At 32.1% G+C, this 16,894-nt stretch overlaps 1 protein-coding gene across 7 annotated transcripts in view; it reads left to right on the forward strand.

Moving 5' to 3' along the window:
* Positions 1 to 15,161, forward strand: part of LOC127725530 (protein mono-ADP-ribosyltransferase PARP14-like) — a 174,823-nt gene extending 159,662 nt beyond the window's left edge. For all 7 annotated transcript variants that reach the window (XM_052232583.1, XM_052232582.1, XM_052232581.1 and 4 more), the window contains 2 exons: positions 11,278 to 11,455; positions 14,735 to 15,161. In XM_052232583.1, coding sequence (XP_052088543.1) covers positions 11,278 to 11,455; positions 14,735 to 15,030 — 474 coding nt within the window. In that variant the 3' untranslated portion in view covers positions 15,031 to 15,161. The remainder of the gene's footprint in view (positions 1 to 11,277; positions 11,456 to 14,734) is intronic.
* Positions 15,162 to 16,894: the final 1,733 nt, after the last annotated feature.

The raw sequence follows: 16,894 nt of genomic DNA on the forward strand, positions 1-16,894 counted from the left end.
TTGGAGTTTAGTATGGCGTTCATTATCACTGAACTAGTATATATATTTGTTTAGGGGCCAGCTGAAGGACGCCTCCGGGTGCGGGAATTTCTCGCTGCATTGAAGACCTGTTGGTGACCTTCTGCTGTTGTCTGTTCTATGGTCGGGTTGTTGTCTCTTTGACACATTCCCCATTTCCATTCTCAATTTCATTTTATTTCTCTCTTAGTTCACCTTATCTGAATTCTATACATTCTGATATGGTTCCATATATACCAACCAAAACACTTTTGGTAGTATTTTGTGACTTCAACCCAGTCATTTGGTTAAACTAAGTCACTCATAAGAATTTTGCATTTGTCCACAGATTTGACAAAACAAAATAAATGGGATTTGTATAATCACATCTTTCAAAACAGTATTGAGTCTAAATTCAAACTTACTGTTAATAAACACTTTTCAATTTTGTCTAGTATATTCTTGCATAAAATAGTAACTCTATGCTAGATATTTAATATTATTTCTGCAAAGTTCTGCAGAAAAAGGACTAAGAAATATTGTTAGATAATTGTCTGGTCATTATGAAAATTGAACAGTGAATACCATCAATTTGGGGATTAAATCTCACCCAATCTATTTGGAAACCTTCCTACATGTAGATAAGTCACAACTTGACTTTGACAAGACTAGAATTTGTTTGTACTCTTTGTTAATAATGAACAAAAATAAAAATAAACAGTGACATTTTAAATTTAGATATTAACAAATGTCTTGCAATTATAATCATGGAATTATCATATTGCATGTTACTTCCATGTACTAACAGACTATTGAATGTTATTTGCTAACTATTAATCAGTCTTTTAAATAATGTATTTTGCTCTTGAATTACCTGCTTCTACAGGTGCTAAATTTTGAGAACCAATTGAAATATATATATATATATACAATGGTACAATGTAACCCAAAAGATCTCTTCATTTTTTCTGCATCATCTTGTAAAGACTGGCTAAAAAGAAGCTTTATATAAAGAGATGTATTAGATAGTTCATTTCTAAATCTTGTGAACTACTCCAATCTCCACGTCCATGTCTAGCATTTTTAATGAATCTTGCATCCACAATGCTTTAAATTTTCTTTATTTATTTACTAATATTTTACTAATTATATCTTATTTTTGCAAAATCTATATGATATGCCTTTATTCTTAAACTAAATTCTCAAAAAAACAAATCCTAATAATAATCTTGTTTTTTTTTTATATATATCAGTATCTTTGAGTCCTCTATAGTTCAGCTTTCTGATTCAGTATAAACTCAAGGAAAAACTTGTTGCAGTTCGATTAGCTGTTTGAACTACCAATCTCACATTAAGATTGAAATCAGACCCAATGAATGAATGCCTTACAGCAGAATCTTGCCAAACTTGTTGTCATTGCTTTGAAAACTTAAGACGTAAAGGCATAATTTTCTATCTATTAAAGAGCTTCCAAAAATCTCTCCCTTTCATGACTGGAAGATACATGTATTATTTGACAGTGATTCTCATATAGTGAGGGTGAAATAAACCCTTAAGTCTTATATAAATGCTATCACCTTTTTGTGTACTTAAAGCAAAATAGCACAAGTACATACTATGTTATATGCATTGGCAATGTACACTCTGATTTATGTAATCAAAATATAAGTCATTTTCCTGAATCAAGTCTTTGTGAAATGCACCATAATGGCATCCCCTAGACTCTTCTTAATCCAAGAGACAATCTAATGTTTACTTAAAACATATAAAAGTCTTTGTTTCATTAATGCAGACAAACAACCAATTGGTCATAGCAGTACATACTGATAATATTTATGTTCTTCTTGTCAGTAATAAACTGACCTTGAAAATTAAAAATTGATAATATGAGTTGTCACAAGCTATCAACAGGTTTTAGAACGGTGTTCCATTCTTACTGACTCAACATATTAGTATTTTCTTAACATCTGTAAGAGAATAATTTATCAGTAAAGAAAATTTTACAGCAATTTCCTGCTCCGAGAAAATATTTCAGGCTTCTGAGAATTTACTGTCCTGATTAAATCTGGACATAATTAAAAAAATTGTGTATTGACATGTTAAAACTACATACACATTTGTAAGTAGTAAATAACTCTGTACTATTTCAGTGTTTTTATCTGTCTTGACCATTAAGACACTCTTTCAATATATTATCAATATGAGTTTGTAAGTACTAAATAACTCTGTACTATTTCAGTGTTTTATCTGTCTTGACCATTTCCAGACACTCTTTCAATATATTATCAATATGAGTATATATATAAACATGATAAATGACTGAACTGTTGGTTCATCACAAAAATCAATGTGCAACCAAAAATTAGCTAACATCAAATTGTGTGTTGTACAAAACATGCAGCCTGCTTGTGCTTGCAGGTTGTTTTAAATACAATAAAAGTAGACCTACGTTACCTACATGTAGATGGAGCGATGTCTACAACAATCAGATAGACCTGGACTCAAATTCACTATTCTGATTCGAATTTATTTTATTTCAGTACGTCAAATACTGAAGTTTTTTATTTCCAATAATGATCTATGCTCCCTAAATATCAATGTGCAATCAATTAATAATTATGATTTTTAGGTAAGATCAAACCTGTATTGTAGAATGCATGCAACTTACAGATCCAAAATCATGCATGTTGTTCTAGTTCCTATGTTTCCTGGATGAAACAATGTCAACATTAATCAAATAGACTTGGGCAAAATCCCTATTCTAATTTTAATTTTATTTGTGTTGCATCAACCTCTTTTTAGCTCACCTGGCCCAAAGGGTCAAGTGAGCTTTTCTCATCACTTGGCGTCCGTCGTCCCTCGTCCGTCGTCCGTTAACTTTTACAAAAATCTTCTCCTCTGAAACTACTGGGCCAAAGTTAACCAAACTTGGCCACAATCATCATTGGGGTATCTAGTTTAAAAAAATGTGTCCGGTGACCCGGCCAACCAATTAAGATGGCCACCATGGCTAAAAATAGAACATAGGGGTAAAATGTAGATTTTGGCTTATATCTCTGAAACCAAAGCATTTAGAGCAAATCTGATATGGGGGTTAAATTGTTTATCAGGTCAAGATCTATCTGCCCTGAAATTTTCAGATGAATCGGACAATCCGTTGTTGGTTTGCTGCCCCTGAATTGGTAATTTTAAGGAAATGTTGCCGTTTTTGGTTATTATCTTGAATATTATTTTAGATAGAGATAAACTGTAAGCAGCAATAAAGTTCAGCAAAGTAAGATCTACAAATAAGTCAACTTGACCAAAATGGTCAGTTGACTCCTTAAGGAGTTATTGCCCTTTATAGTCAATTTTTAACCATTTTTCGTAAATTTTTGTAATCTTTTACAAAAATCTTCTCCTCTGATTTTACTAACACAAATTTAACCAAACTTGTCCAAAATCATCATTAGGGTATCTAGTTTTAAAAATGTGTCCGATGACCCCGCTCGCGAACCAAGATTGCCAACATGGCTAAAAAATAGTACATAGGGTAAAATGCAGTTTTTGCCTCATATCTCTGAAACCAAAGCATTTAGAGCAAATCTGACGATAATAAAATTGTTCATTATGTCAAGATCTATCTGCCCTGAAATTTTCAGACCAATCAGGCAACAAGTTGTTGGGTTGCTGCCCCTGAATTGGTAATTTTAAGAAAATTTTGCAGCTTTTGGTTATTATCTTGAATATTATTAGATAGAGATAAACTGTAAACAGCAATAATGTACAGCAAAGTAAGATCTACAAATAAGTCAACAAGACAAAAATTGTCAATTGACCCCTTAAGGAGTTATTGCCCTTTATAGTCAATTTTTTACAATTTTCATAAATTTTGTAAAATTTTGTAAATTTTTACAAAATATTTTCCACTGTAATTACTGGGCCAAGTTCATTATAGATAGAGATAATTGTAAGCAGCAAGAATGTTCAGTAAAGAAAGATCTACAAACACATCACCATCACCAAAACACAATTTTGTCATGAATCCATCTGTGTCCTTTGTTTAATATACACATAGACCAAGGTGAGCGACACAGGCTCTTTAGAGTCTCTAGTTATTTTTAATAAATATGGTCCATGTTCCCTAATTGGAAGGTTAACCAAATAAACATAATCAGTTCTGGGTAAATTCCCTATTCTGATTGTGATTTATCTTACCAACTTTTAATAGTATCAATGTTGGTCTATGCTCCCTGTATGGAACGTTATCCAAATAAAACAATCGGATATGGGCAAATTCCCTATTCTGATTGAAATTTATTGAACCACTTAAGGTTCTAGTGACAATAGTGGTCTACGCTCCCATAAGGACGTTATCCACATTAAAATAATCAGATCTGGTCAAAATACCTATTCTGATTGTAATATAGTGATGTGTTTACTCCGTCTCGTGTACAGACTGTAAACAATCAACTCATACGCAATTTCCATTTGACCCGTTTCGTAGATTGCTCTAAACAGCTAAAAATTCGGTCAGCGTGGAAGAAGAATTAAAACATCCATTTATTTTTAAAAACGGAGCACTCACGTAACATGTCCGATTTTGACAGAAAAGTTCTGCCTTTCCTCGCACCGGACTTAATGTTTGAAAATGGCGGCTTAACAAAGGTTAATTTTTAGGTCGTCGTTGTTATTCATCGTTGTATAAACATTAATCGTAAAATGATATTCCATAAACAAATAATGTCTTTTATAAAACATAAGGATTTTCAACAGTAGACTTAAAAATCCTTGTCGAAGAGAAACATGCGTTCACCTGAACGCAAAAATTAAAACTAAAGTTACTGTATGTTACACAGGTAAATTATGACGTAGGTGAGTACATCTTATAGATGTAATTTTTAATCACCTAGTTAATTGCGATGAGAACATGTTGTGAAAGCAAACATATTCTATATAATATAAATGTTATTTCATGGTAAGTATATTTAACCAAATTCATATAAAATCTAGTTTGCTATCCAATCTTCAAAAAAAAGTAATTGAATAGAATTTGTGATCAACACTATTAAAGGATGGCTTGGAACTGAAATAGCATTTAATGATTCATAGAAACAGCCTTTTTGTCAAAATGTCATCAGGAAGTACAAATTGAAGGGAGACAATTTTGGTGGAAAATGTACTAAAAGCAATATTGTCAAATCTTATGATATATTGTGATGCCTAAAACACTTCTTAAGTAAGGTGGGTCCAAATTGGCACCACGAATCACAGATATCAACATAAGCTTGGCTACGACAAAAAGACGTCTGCAGTAGTCAAACTTAATTAAAAGAACGAACAACCTAAAAACTAGTTTACAATCCTTAACCAAATTATCGACAAACATAACTGTTACAATATTTCTGGTGGTTGTAATTCAAATATTATAAAGTTATCACATACACATAATCTTTACCATACCCCAAAATTACATATAGGATTACCTAAAAAGGCTTTATTAGTATATGAAAAGTACATTTAAGTTTTTATGCCCCTGCCTTAGAGGAGGGGGGCATTAAGTGTTACCCATGTAAGTCTGTATGTACATCCATCCCAAAGTTAGTTCACATTCTCTTAAACTTAAGTTTGCCGCAACTAAATGTTATAAAATTTATATACAATGCTTGTTACTACAAAACTCAGATCAAGTTTGAATTTGGGTGGTGCTTCTTTATCAGTTCTCTAATTCTGTATATAATTATAATTTTAATGTTAAATGAAAGTTGGGGCATCATCTGTGTCCCATGGACACAGATGATGCCCCCACTTGTTGTTTTATTTGTCTTTGTAAATTATTACTTTTACTTTTTAGTCTTTTTTTTGGTAATATCCATTTGACGTGGCTCTGTACTTATACATCCCGTCATTGTGTTATTGTGCTATGGTAAATTTTTGTATTCTTGTCTTTTGTTTTTGCTAATGTGCTTTATCTGTATGCCTTTTTATTTTTCTTTGTTGACAGATTTGTTTGTTTTTATAGTGATTAAGATTATTACACAATGTTATCTGCTGTAGCCCTATTTTTTATATTTTTACCTGTTATAAAATTGAGAATGGAAATGGGGAATGTGTCAAAGAGACAACAACCCGACCAAAGAGCAGAAAACAGCTGAAGGCCACCAATGTCTGTTTGTTTTGCTCATAAATTGTTGTCAATATCACAGAATTGTATGCGACTGAATCATACAAGTGAGAGGTTTAGCTAGCTATAAAACCAGGTTTAATCCACCATTTTCTACATAAAAAAATGCCAGTACCAAGTCAGGAATACATGCATGACAGTTGTTATCCATTCGTTTGATGTGTTTGAGCTTTTGATTTTGCCTTTTGATAAGGAACTTTCCGTTTTGAATTTTCCTCAGAGTTTGGTTTTTTTATTATATTTTACTTTTTATTCTCCATTTGATTTTTTATTAGTATAAGAATTGGTTAGAGTTCTAATATTTCAAGCGGGCCCCTGAAAAAAAAAAAATTGGGGCCCAACTAGCCCCTGGAGAAAACAAGTTATGTCTTTTTTGATAGAGACATAATATGGTATGATATTTTTAGAATAAGGCATTTTGTTGAAAGCAACATTGGCACTGCGTAGGCTGGTTGATGTGATCTCTATCCCTGTCCAATTCAAATTATCCTTTTATTGTATTTGTATCTCTTTCCCCTCAGAGATATCAGCTCATTGATAATTTTGTTTAATTGATAAACATTAACATGATTAATATATTTAAATTGATTTTTGCCAAAATTTGTTAAAGATAGTAAAGGACAAGTATCAGGTTATTTAATTATGATATTCTTGCAAATACCTGAACATATGTTTGTGTGCAGGTGTGTGAATAAACATGCAAAAATTCAGTTCTTCTTTGTTTGTTGAATTACAATCTTAGTAAAATCAGCTGTTTAATTGGCTTAGCTTTGTTCCAATCCTTGCAACAGACTGTTGTAAGTTGCAGTAACATCTCAGTTGTCAATGATAAAGTTTGAAATTTCCATTATTTAAAAGTTTCATTTTAGAAGATTTGCAATACCTAGTTAGCCTCATGAAGAGAGATATCTTGTGATACGCACAAATTGATTTAGAAAGACTATTTATCTACAAAATGAACAAGAACTATAGTGTCCACTCACCTGGACTTATACCCCGTGTCATTGTGGTTTGTTGTTTATATAATCTAGTGAAATATTGCAAGTTGATTATATAAATTTGGACATTTTTTATTTTTAGCTCACTGGGCCCAAAGGGCCCATGTGAGCTTACGCCATCACTTGCCGTCCGTCGTTGTCTGTCGTCATTGTCATCATAACCTATTTCAAGAATCTTCTCCTCGGAAACTACTGGACCAAATACCTTCAAACTTTAACTAAATGTTTCTTAGGGTATCTAGTTTATAAATTGTATTCAAAGTTTTGATCCATCAACAAACATGGCCGCCATGGCTAAAAATAGAACATAGGGGTCAAATACAGTTTTTGGCTAATATCTCAAAAACTAAAGCATTTAGAGCAAATATGACGGAGTAATAATGTTCAATAGGTCAAGATCTATCAGCCCTGAAATTTTCAGACGAACCGAACAACCCATTGTTGGGATGCTGCCACTAAATTGGTAATTTTAAGGAAATTTTGCAGTTTTTATACGATCGCAAAAAATTTTTACGGACGTATATTAGAATGACGTTGGCGAAGACACATTGGTTTTCGCACAATAACTTTAGTTTAAGTGAATGGATCTCTTTGAAATTTTACCATAAGGTTCAATACTACAAAAGGAAGGTTGGGATTGATTTTGGGGGTTATGGTACCAACAGTTATGGAATTAGGGGCCAAAAAGGGGCCAAAAATAAGCATTTTTCTAGTTTCCAGACAATAACTTGTGGAACGGTGTATGGATCTCTCTGAAATTATACCACAAGTTTCCATACCACAAAGGGATGGTTAGGATTTGTTTGGGAGGGGTTATGGCTCAAACCGTTTAGGAATTAGGGGCAAAATAGGGGGAAAAACAAGGGTGTCCTGGTTAATGGACAATCAATTTAGTACAAAACATAATTTAAGCAGTGTAAGGGAGGTAATTCAAATACATCATTTGAATTACCTCCCTTACACTGCTATTGAATTATGTATAAAGTAATGGTTAATGAACAAATAAGACGCAACGGCATAGTGTATTGCACAAAAGCAAAAAATTGAATATAAATTCAAATCATATAACTAATTCTAAGTTCTTTGACTACAGTTATTCTGTGTCAGAAACCCTTTATGTGTCAAATATTTAATTACAATCCAAATTCAGACCTGTATCAAGTGCCAATATTGCGTCCATTTTTGCCCCAACTGTTCAGGGTTGGACCTTTGCGGTCATATCCAGCTGCACTCGGCGAAGCAATTTATTGGTGATTATCTTGAATTTTATTGAAGATAAAGATAAACTATAAATAGCAAAAATATTCAGCAAAGTAAGATCTACAAAAAAAGTTAATATGACCAAAATTGTCAATTGACCCCTTAAGGAGTTTTTACCCTTTGAAGACAATTTTAAACAATTTGTTCATCATGTTTGCTAACATTTGAAAATCTTCTCCTCTGAAACTACTTCGCCTAATACTTTTAAACTTTAACTGAATGTTCTTTAGGGTAACTGGTTTATAAATTGTATCCGAAGTTTTGATCCATTAACAAACATGGCTGCCATGGCTAAAAATAGAACATAGGGGTCAAATGCAGTTTTTGGCTTTTATCTCAAAAACTATAGCAGTTAGAGCAAAAGTGACATGGAGTTTAAGTAATGAATAAGTCAAGATCTATCTGCTATGAAATATTCAGACCAATTGGACACCTATGGTAGGGTTACTGACCGAAATAGTTTATTTTTATGAAATTTTACTGTTTTTGGTTATTATCTTTAATATTATAATAGATAAAGAGAAAGTGTAAATGGCAAAAATGTTCAGCTTAGTAGGATCTACAAACAAGTCAAATGATCAAAATAGTCAATTGACTCCTTAAGGAGTAATTGCCCTTGTAAGTTTTATTTTTTATATTTTTTCGTGCATTAAGTCTATTACTTTTTCAAAAATCTTCTTCTCTGAAACTACTAGGCCAATACTTCCAAACTTAAACTGAATGTTCCTTAGGGTATCTGGTTTATAAATTTTATCTGAAGTTTTGATCCATCAAAAACATGGCCGCCATTGCTAAAAATAGAACATAGGGGACAAAAGCAGTTTTGGGTTTTTATCTCAAAAACAACAGCAGTTAGAGCAAAAGTGAAAAGAAGTTAAATGATAAATAGGTCATGATCTATCTGTTATAAAATTTTCAGACAAGTTCGACAACCCAATGTTGGGTTACTGTTGGAAATAGTTTATTTTTATTAAATTTTACTGTTCAATGTTATTTTCTTTAATATTATAGTAGAAAGAGAGAAAGTATAAATGGCAATAAATGTTCAGCTAAGTTAGATCAACAAAGAAGTCAACATGATCAAAATAGTCAATTGACCCCTTGAGGAGTCATTGCCCTTAAAACGTTTTTTTTTTTTTTACATTTTTTGCAAAAGTCTAATTACTTTTTCAAAAACCTTCTTCTCTGAAACTACTTGACCAAATACTTAAAAAATTTACTTGAATGTTCCTTAGGGTATCTGGTTTATAGATTGTTTTGGGGATTTGATCCATTTAAAAACATGGCGGCAGTTTCTTGAAATAGAACATAGGGGTCAAATGAATTTTTTGACTTTCATCTCAAAAACTAAAGCAGAAGGAGCAAAACTGACATAGGTGAAAGTGTTAAACAGGTTTAGATCTACCTGTCAAGTCATCTTTAATATTATTATAGAAAGAGAGAAAGTGTAAATGACAAAATTGTTCAGCAAAGTAAGATCTACAAATAAGTCAAATGCCTGAAACTGAAATTACAGGTGAGCGATATCAGGCTCTCATGAGCCTCTTGTTTATATGATGACGTCTCAGATGGATTTTTTTGGTATCATTTGTAGTTTGAATGGCTGTGTTTCAGCATGGGCAAAGAATATTGTTCATATGACATGTATAACATAACATGATTTAACATGTTGAATTTATATATGAGTTAAAATTAAAAGGGACTAGCTTACAGAAACCTCAATGGACCAGAAAATCCTAACCACATGCACATCTGCATATTAATATGATATGACAATGTATCAAGTATTTAGGTAGGATAAACCGTAATGGAGGATTTTAGCAGCAATGTCATTGTCAGTTCTGCCATAATTTCTACGTTAAAAAAAAAATCAATGGAAGATGTTTGATGATGAATGGGTGTTTAACGTCATGTGGCAAATTAAATGCATGTTCAGGACAAGTTAATGTGATATGAATATTAAGCCTGTTATGTACAATATAAAATGTGGTACACATGTATAATTGCCAATGAGACTACTATATATCCACCAAAGTTCAAATAAAGTGGATGTAAGGATTTATAGGCAACTGTACGGCCTTCAACAGTGAGAAAAACCCATACCATATAGAATATAGTCGGCTATAATGGCCCCGACATGAAAAATATGAAACTATTCAATTGAGAAAACTAACGGCCTAATTTATAATAAAACAATTTACTAAAATATCAATCAGTATCTAATGGATTTAGGGTACAGACATCATTAACAGTCAGAAGACTGACATGCTGAGCATGATTTTTTAACGTGTTGTTTCACAGGGTGACAGCCCTGAGAAAGAAAATGTAACCCTACCTGGACTAGTTAGTCTGACTCTATCCGAGCAGACCATTCTTTCCTCTTTCTCCTTAATGCCACATGCTTAGGGGAGAAGCAGTAAACATAAATTTTAAAATCTGGTCTAAAAGAGTATAATCCATTTATAAAGGTAGGAGCTAGAGTTGCAATGGAAAGATTGGTTCTGACAAAACTTGAAAGTTGAAAGGTGCAAAACTAGCAAAAACCCAATGAATTTGAAAATCACAGCCTCATACTCATCTACATATTAGGATATAACAATGTACACAGTTTCATGTAGATGGGAAAAACCATGTAGAAGTAGTTTAGATGACAAGGTAAAAAATTCTAAGGTTTTTAAAGTTGGGAAATCTAGGTTTCAAGAGGTAGCTCTATTGAAGTGAATTAAACCAAGGATAATAAAGTTAATCTTGACAAACAGAAGAAGGGCCTCCTATATTCCCTGAGTCCCCAAACTTTGTTTGCAGGGGTATAAAAAAGAAATACAAATTAAAAACTATATACATATGATCTATTTATAGATTGAAAGAATACAAAACAAAACGTTATACCAACAGTTTGTAGCAAAGAAGAAATCAATGGATGCAACCAATCCTAAAACCGTCAACAATGAAAAACAACTGTGGCATGGATTTTCTGTCGATGCCTTGGACAGTATAAATAGATATGGCTTTAACAGGAGTTATTGTGGAAAAAATGGTAAATACCAAATTTGTTTTTTATTTTTAAATGTAATAACATAACTTGTTCCTTTTGTGATCCACACTTTTGACAAATACATGATACTTATATTATTTGCGAAAAGGGTATTCAAAGCAGACTAAAAACTTCTAAAGTATAACCCAAATATTTTGATTTTGAACTCTTTTATTAGCTCACCTGCAAGTGAGCTTTTCTGATCACTTGGCGTCCATCGTTAATCTTCTCCTCTGTAACTACTGGGCCAAAGTTAAGCAAACTTGGCCACAATCATCATTGGGGTATCTAGTTTAAAATATGTGTCCGATGACCAGGCCGCCAACCAAGATGGCCGCCATGGCTAAAAGTAGAACATATGGGTAAAATGTAGATTTTGGCTTATATCTCTGAAACCAAAGCATTTGGAGCAAATCTGTCAAAAGGGCAAAATTGTTCATCAGGTCAAGATCTATCTGGCCTGATTATTTTAGACAAATCAGACAACCCGTTGTTGGGATGCTGCCCCTGAATCTGTAATTTTAAGAAAATTTTGCAGTTTTTGGTTATTATCTTCAATATTATTATAGATAGAGATAAACTGTAAACAGCAATAATGTACAGCATTATTTATAGTCAATTTTTAACAATTTTTCGTAAATTTGTAATCTTTTACAAAAATCTGAAACTACTGAGACAAAATCAACCAAACATGGCCACAATCATCATTAGGGTATCTAGTTTAAAAAACATGTCCGATGACCCCGCCTTCCAACCAACATGGCCGACATGGCTAAAAAATAGAACATAGGTGTAAAATACAAGTTTTGTCTATTATTTTTTGAACTGTTATAAATAGAGAAAAAATCTGAAAGGAGCAAAAATGTTCAGAATAATGAGCTCTACCAATTGTCCATATACGTCAAAACCGTTAGACAAAGTCTTATAGGAGTTATTGCCCATAAATTACAAATTTTACCATTTTTTTTTCATTTTTGCCTATTATCATGAGAGAGAGAAACATTTTTTTTTCCGTTATGCCTTATATGATATAAATTATAATAGATAGATAGACACTTTAAATCACAAAAATGATCAGCAAGGCAAGATCTATTAAAAAGTCAAATTTTGCTGATATAGTTAGTAGACTCTTAATAGGAGTGATTGCCCTTAAATGAGGATTTTTTTTACCCTCTTTTGTGTTTTGAGCAAACACTAAAGAAGATAGAGAAAAACTAAACAGACTAAAAAATCAGTAATACAAGATCAACAAAATAGAGATTTTTGTCATGAAGTCTATTCTCGTCTACAATGTTGGAGAGTGTCCTTTGTTTAATATGCACATAACACAGGCTCTTTAGAGCCTCTAGTTGACTTTAGGGTCAATAGGTTAAAAGTAAAGGTCACTTTTACTAAATGTTGTTGGAAACATGGCTTCTAGATTGTAGCTTGAGTGTCCCTTACTTGATTAGAATGAAACTTATACAGATAAAAGATATAGGTAGTGAGAAGAAGTCTATTGATTTTTGAGTTGATATGTCAAGGTTCAAGGTCACTGTTTAAAAGAAACTTTAAATATGGTAATTTGAGTTTCCCTTACTTGATTTGAATGAAACTTATATACAGCTCAAAAATATATGGAAGGGGAAAAAGACTTTATTTTGGGGGGTCGAAAGGTCACTTCTGGGTAATTTTTACTGCAAATAGGTTTAAAAAAGAAAAGAAAAATGGTAGCTTGAGTTTCTTATGCTTGATAGGAATGAAACTTATATAAAGTTCAAAGTTAAAGGGAAGGGAGTGAATCCTTTTGATTTTGGGGTCAAAGGTTTAGGTCAGACCATCACTGTCAATAAAAAAGAAATATTTTAGAAGTTTATTTCGGTTGGTTACCCCACTGAATTGTAACACATTCATAAAGGTGGAAAATTAGCAATAATGGTGCATGTTTATTTATCCCTCCATTAGCATACAAGTATTTTGAACAGTTCAAAGTCAAAATTTTTGGTCTCAATAAATGTGCAGTTAAGGGAGCTTCAGTTTGCGGTGTCAGCTTTTAAAGTGTACAAGTTTTATCATTGTTTTTTTTTTGTCCCCTCAATAGTTGGCATGGACCTAAGGCATGCATATTTTATCTAGCAGCAGGTTACTTTTTTTAATTAATTTGATGACATCATTGGATAAAGCAGAAAATATGGAAATATGATTCTTAAGTTAACATGAGTATAGATTAAGATAAATACACAATATATGTAAGAGCCATTATAAATTATGTCTTCAAGCATTATCTTTGTGTTGATTTAAATTGTTTGATGGGATCTTGGAAATGTTTGTGATACAGTTATCATACTTTGAACCTGAATAGACTATTTTCATATTACTGACTTTTGACGAGGGAGTATATAATTTTTTCAACAGGTTAACTATTCTGAGGTAGGACATTCCGGTACTTGATCAACTAAAAGAAGTAAAATCATATATATTTAAACATACTTTGGAGTCAAAAGTCATATGAAAGTAGTCTACTGTTTTATTCTGTCTGAGTAAATTGAGATCAAGCAGACACCAACCCATCAATACAAAAATACTATCATTCAGAGATCATGATAATTAACACAAATTCTATTAAGGGGGTACCCAAAACTTTGACTAAAATAGATATATGGCTTGTCTAATTTCATAAAATTTTGACAAAATATTTGTTTTGACCTGTTGACAAGAACATGAAAATTTAAGAAATTGGAACCACACAATTTACAAGAATAATTTCATTGAATACATAGCAGTTTGACAAACATTAATTTTGATCATTGAGAAGCTTGATTTCTCCTTACTTAAAGTATGTGATTAAAACGTTCAGTTGATTTTTAAAGAGTTAACTCCCTTAGGTGTTCTGTACCCCATTAAGTTCTCTTAAATATAAGGACAAACCAAATGTATATATAAAGACTAAGTTGTCAATTATAACTATCTGTATAGATAGAAATAAAGTATGATACTGTAATGTGGTATGCATTTCATAATAACCTTCACAAAGCAAGAGAGTTTGGAAACTTCTCAGAGCATGGAAATCAAAAGGTCCAAAAAAGAGATTTCAAGAGAGATAAATTTTGCCTGACATAGTTGTCATCCTAGTTTTTGTAAAATTAATTACTTTTTGAACAGAAAATATAAAAAAAACATTTAAGCCATGCCATTCAAGAGTACTGAATAAGTTGTATGAGAAGGCGTTTAAAGTCTTGAAGGATCTCTCTTGACAAGTTTTATATAAAAAAATAACAACATAAAAACTTCTCTTTCTTACAGCTGTTGCATTTGGAGCTGGTGTTTATTTTGCTGTTGAAGTAAGATATTCAATTCAAGATACCTACTCAAGGCCTGACCCCAGTGGACACAAAAGAATGTACCTCTGTAGAGTACTGACAGGAGAATTTTGTAAAGGTCTAGGAGGAATGAGAGTTCCACCAGCCAAACCTAATGCTGCTGGAAGTCATATTTTATATGACTCAGTTACTAATGATATGAACAATCAAATTATGTATATTATTTTCCATGATTCACAAGCTTTCCCAGAATATCTTGTAACATTCAAAAAAGGTTGATTTAAGTCTATCTTCAATTAATTGTGCAGATTTACAAAATTCCTCTAGACGATGAATGATTGTGTACTAATGAAATATTTATATATATATATACTTTTCAATTTTGTGTAATAAAGAATTAATTTTGAAAATACTTTCTTAATTTAAAGAGAAGATGATCATGTTCAAATATTCACAAATGGGATTTAAATATTTCATCACAAGTCTTTATGCTTATGACTCAACTTTGTGCAGTGGCACCCTTACCAAGATTCATGCTAGAGGTAGGAAAGTGTTTTTGAATATCAAATATAAGTATGTAGCTAGCAAGAAAACCAGATTTAATCCACCATTTTCTACACAAGGAAATGCTTGTATCAAGTCAGGAATATGACAGAATGTTTTTCATTCATTATTGTGTTTGAGCTTTTTATTTTGCCATTTGATAAGGGACTTTCCGTTTTGAATTTTCCTTGGAGTTCGGTATTTTTATGCCCCTGCCGTAGCGGAGGGGGCATTAAATTTTACCCTTGTCTGTCTACGTCTGTCCGAACATATGTACGTCCTTACGTCCCAAAATTGGTTTCCGTTTTCTAACTTTAGTTTGCCTCAACCAAATATTATGAATCTTATACACAATGCTTATTACCACAAAACACAGATCAAGTTTGAATTTTGGTGGCGTCACATTTACCGTTCTAGAGTTATGCCCCTTTACGAATGGAAAAATTGCTGAATTTTTCGTTACCGTTCTCTAACTTTAGTTTGCCTCTACCAAATGTTATGAAACTTATACACAATTCTTATTACCACAAAATACAGATCAAGTTTGAATTTTGGTTGCATCACTTTTACTGTTCTTGAGTTATGTTCCTTTATAACATTATATGCAAGCGTGGGTATCATCTGTGTCCCATGGACAAATTCCCAATTTATTGTTATTTTATGTTTTAGCATTTATATCTCTAAAGATATATTAAGGGTAAGGTTCGTTTTCCGAACACAAATCATTGCATGGTACTATTATCAATCACATTGTTTAAGCATCAAACGAAGGACATTCTGGAAATGTCAATATTTGCCAAGCCTTGATTACACAACTTTACTGTGATAAGACATCATAATTGAGATTTTTAGATTTTTGACAAAAACTGTATTAAGGCTTATTTGATGAACATTTTGGCTAAATTAACATGGAGCACAAGTGTCACCCAAAACACTATTTTTGTAAGTGAATAGATAAACAAAAAATACACTTACTGTGGTAATATTTTGTTTATGAAATAAGTAAGACTGCACAGTGCTCTACAATATTTCTCTGTATAACCCATGCAAAATATAAATTATAATCCAGAAAAGTCATGTGTAAGTAAGGTTCAAAGATTAAACAGTTGATTTTAAGAAACAGAGATAGTTTGATCTACATTTGATTAATAATGTTGGTGCTAATTTGTCCCCAAATTATACCTTCTCCATTAAAAATGTGTGAAAAAAGATATCTTAATATACAGAATGTCTGTAAAGGTTGCAAAAAATGCTTTGAATTATTGCTGATATAATTTTCAAAAATCTACCTAAAGCATTTTTTTTTAATATGATAGGTTATTTGTATTAATGAACGTTTACCTTTATAAAACATGTAAAAGATGGTATCAAACTGCAAAATAATTTTTGTCTAGCCTAAACAGAGATTAATAAGGAAAGTTAGGTATGCTGTTTCCAGCGGCATACTGATGTTGGCGGAGTCAATAATTTGTTAAATATTGTGATTAGGTCAGTTTAAAGGGAACCACTAATGGTAGATCAATGATATTTGGTATGCAGTTATATAAGCATTGGCACATCTCATTTCCATGGAGATTATTTTGACACCAACAATTTCCAC

The sequence above is a fragment of the Mytilus californianus genome, unplaced genomic scaffold (genome assembly GCF_021869535.1).
Source record: "Mytilus californianus isolate M0D057914Y unplaced genomic scaffold, xbMytCali1.0.p SCAF_15, whole genome shotgun sequence".
NCBI lineage: Eukaryota > Metazoa > Mollusca > Bivalvia > Mytilida > Mytilidae > Mytilus > Mytilus californianus.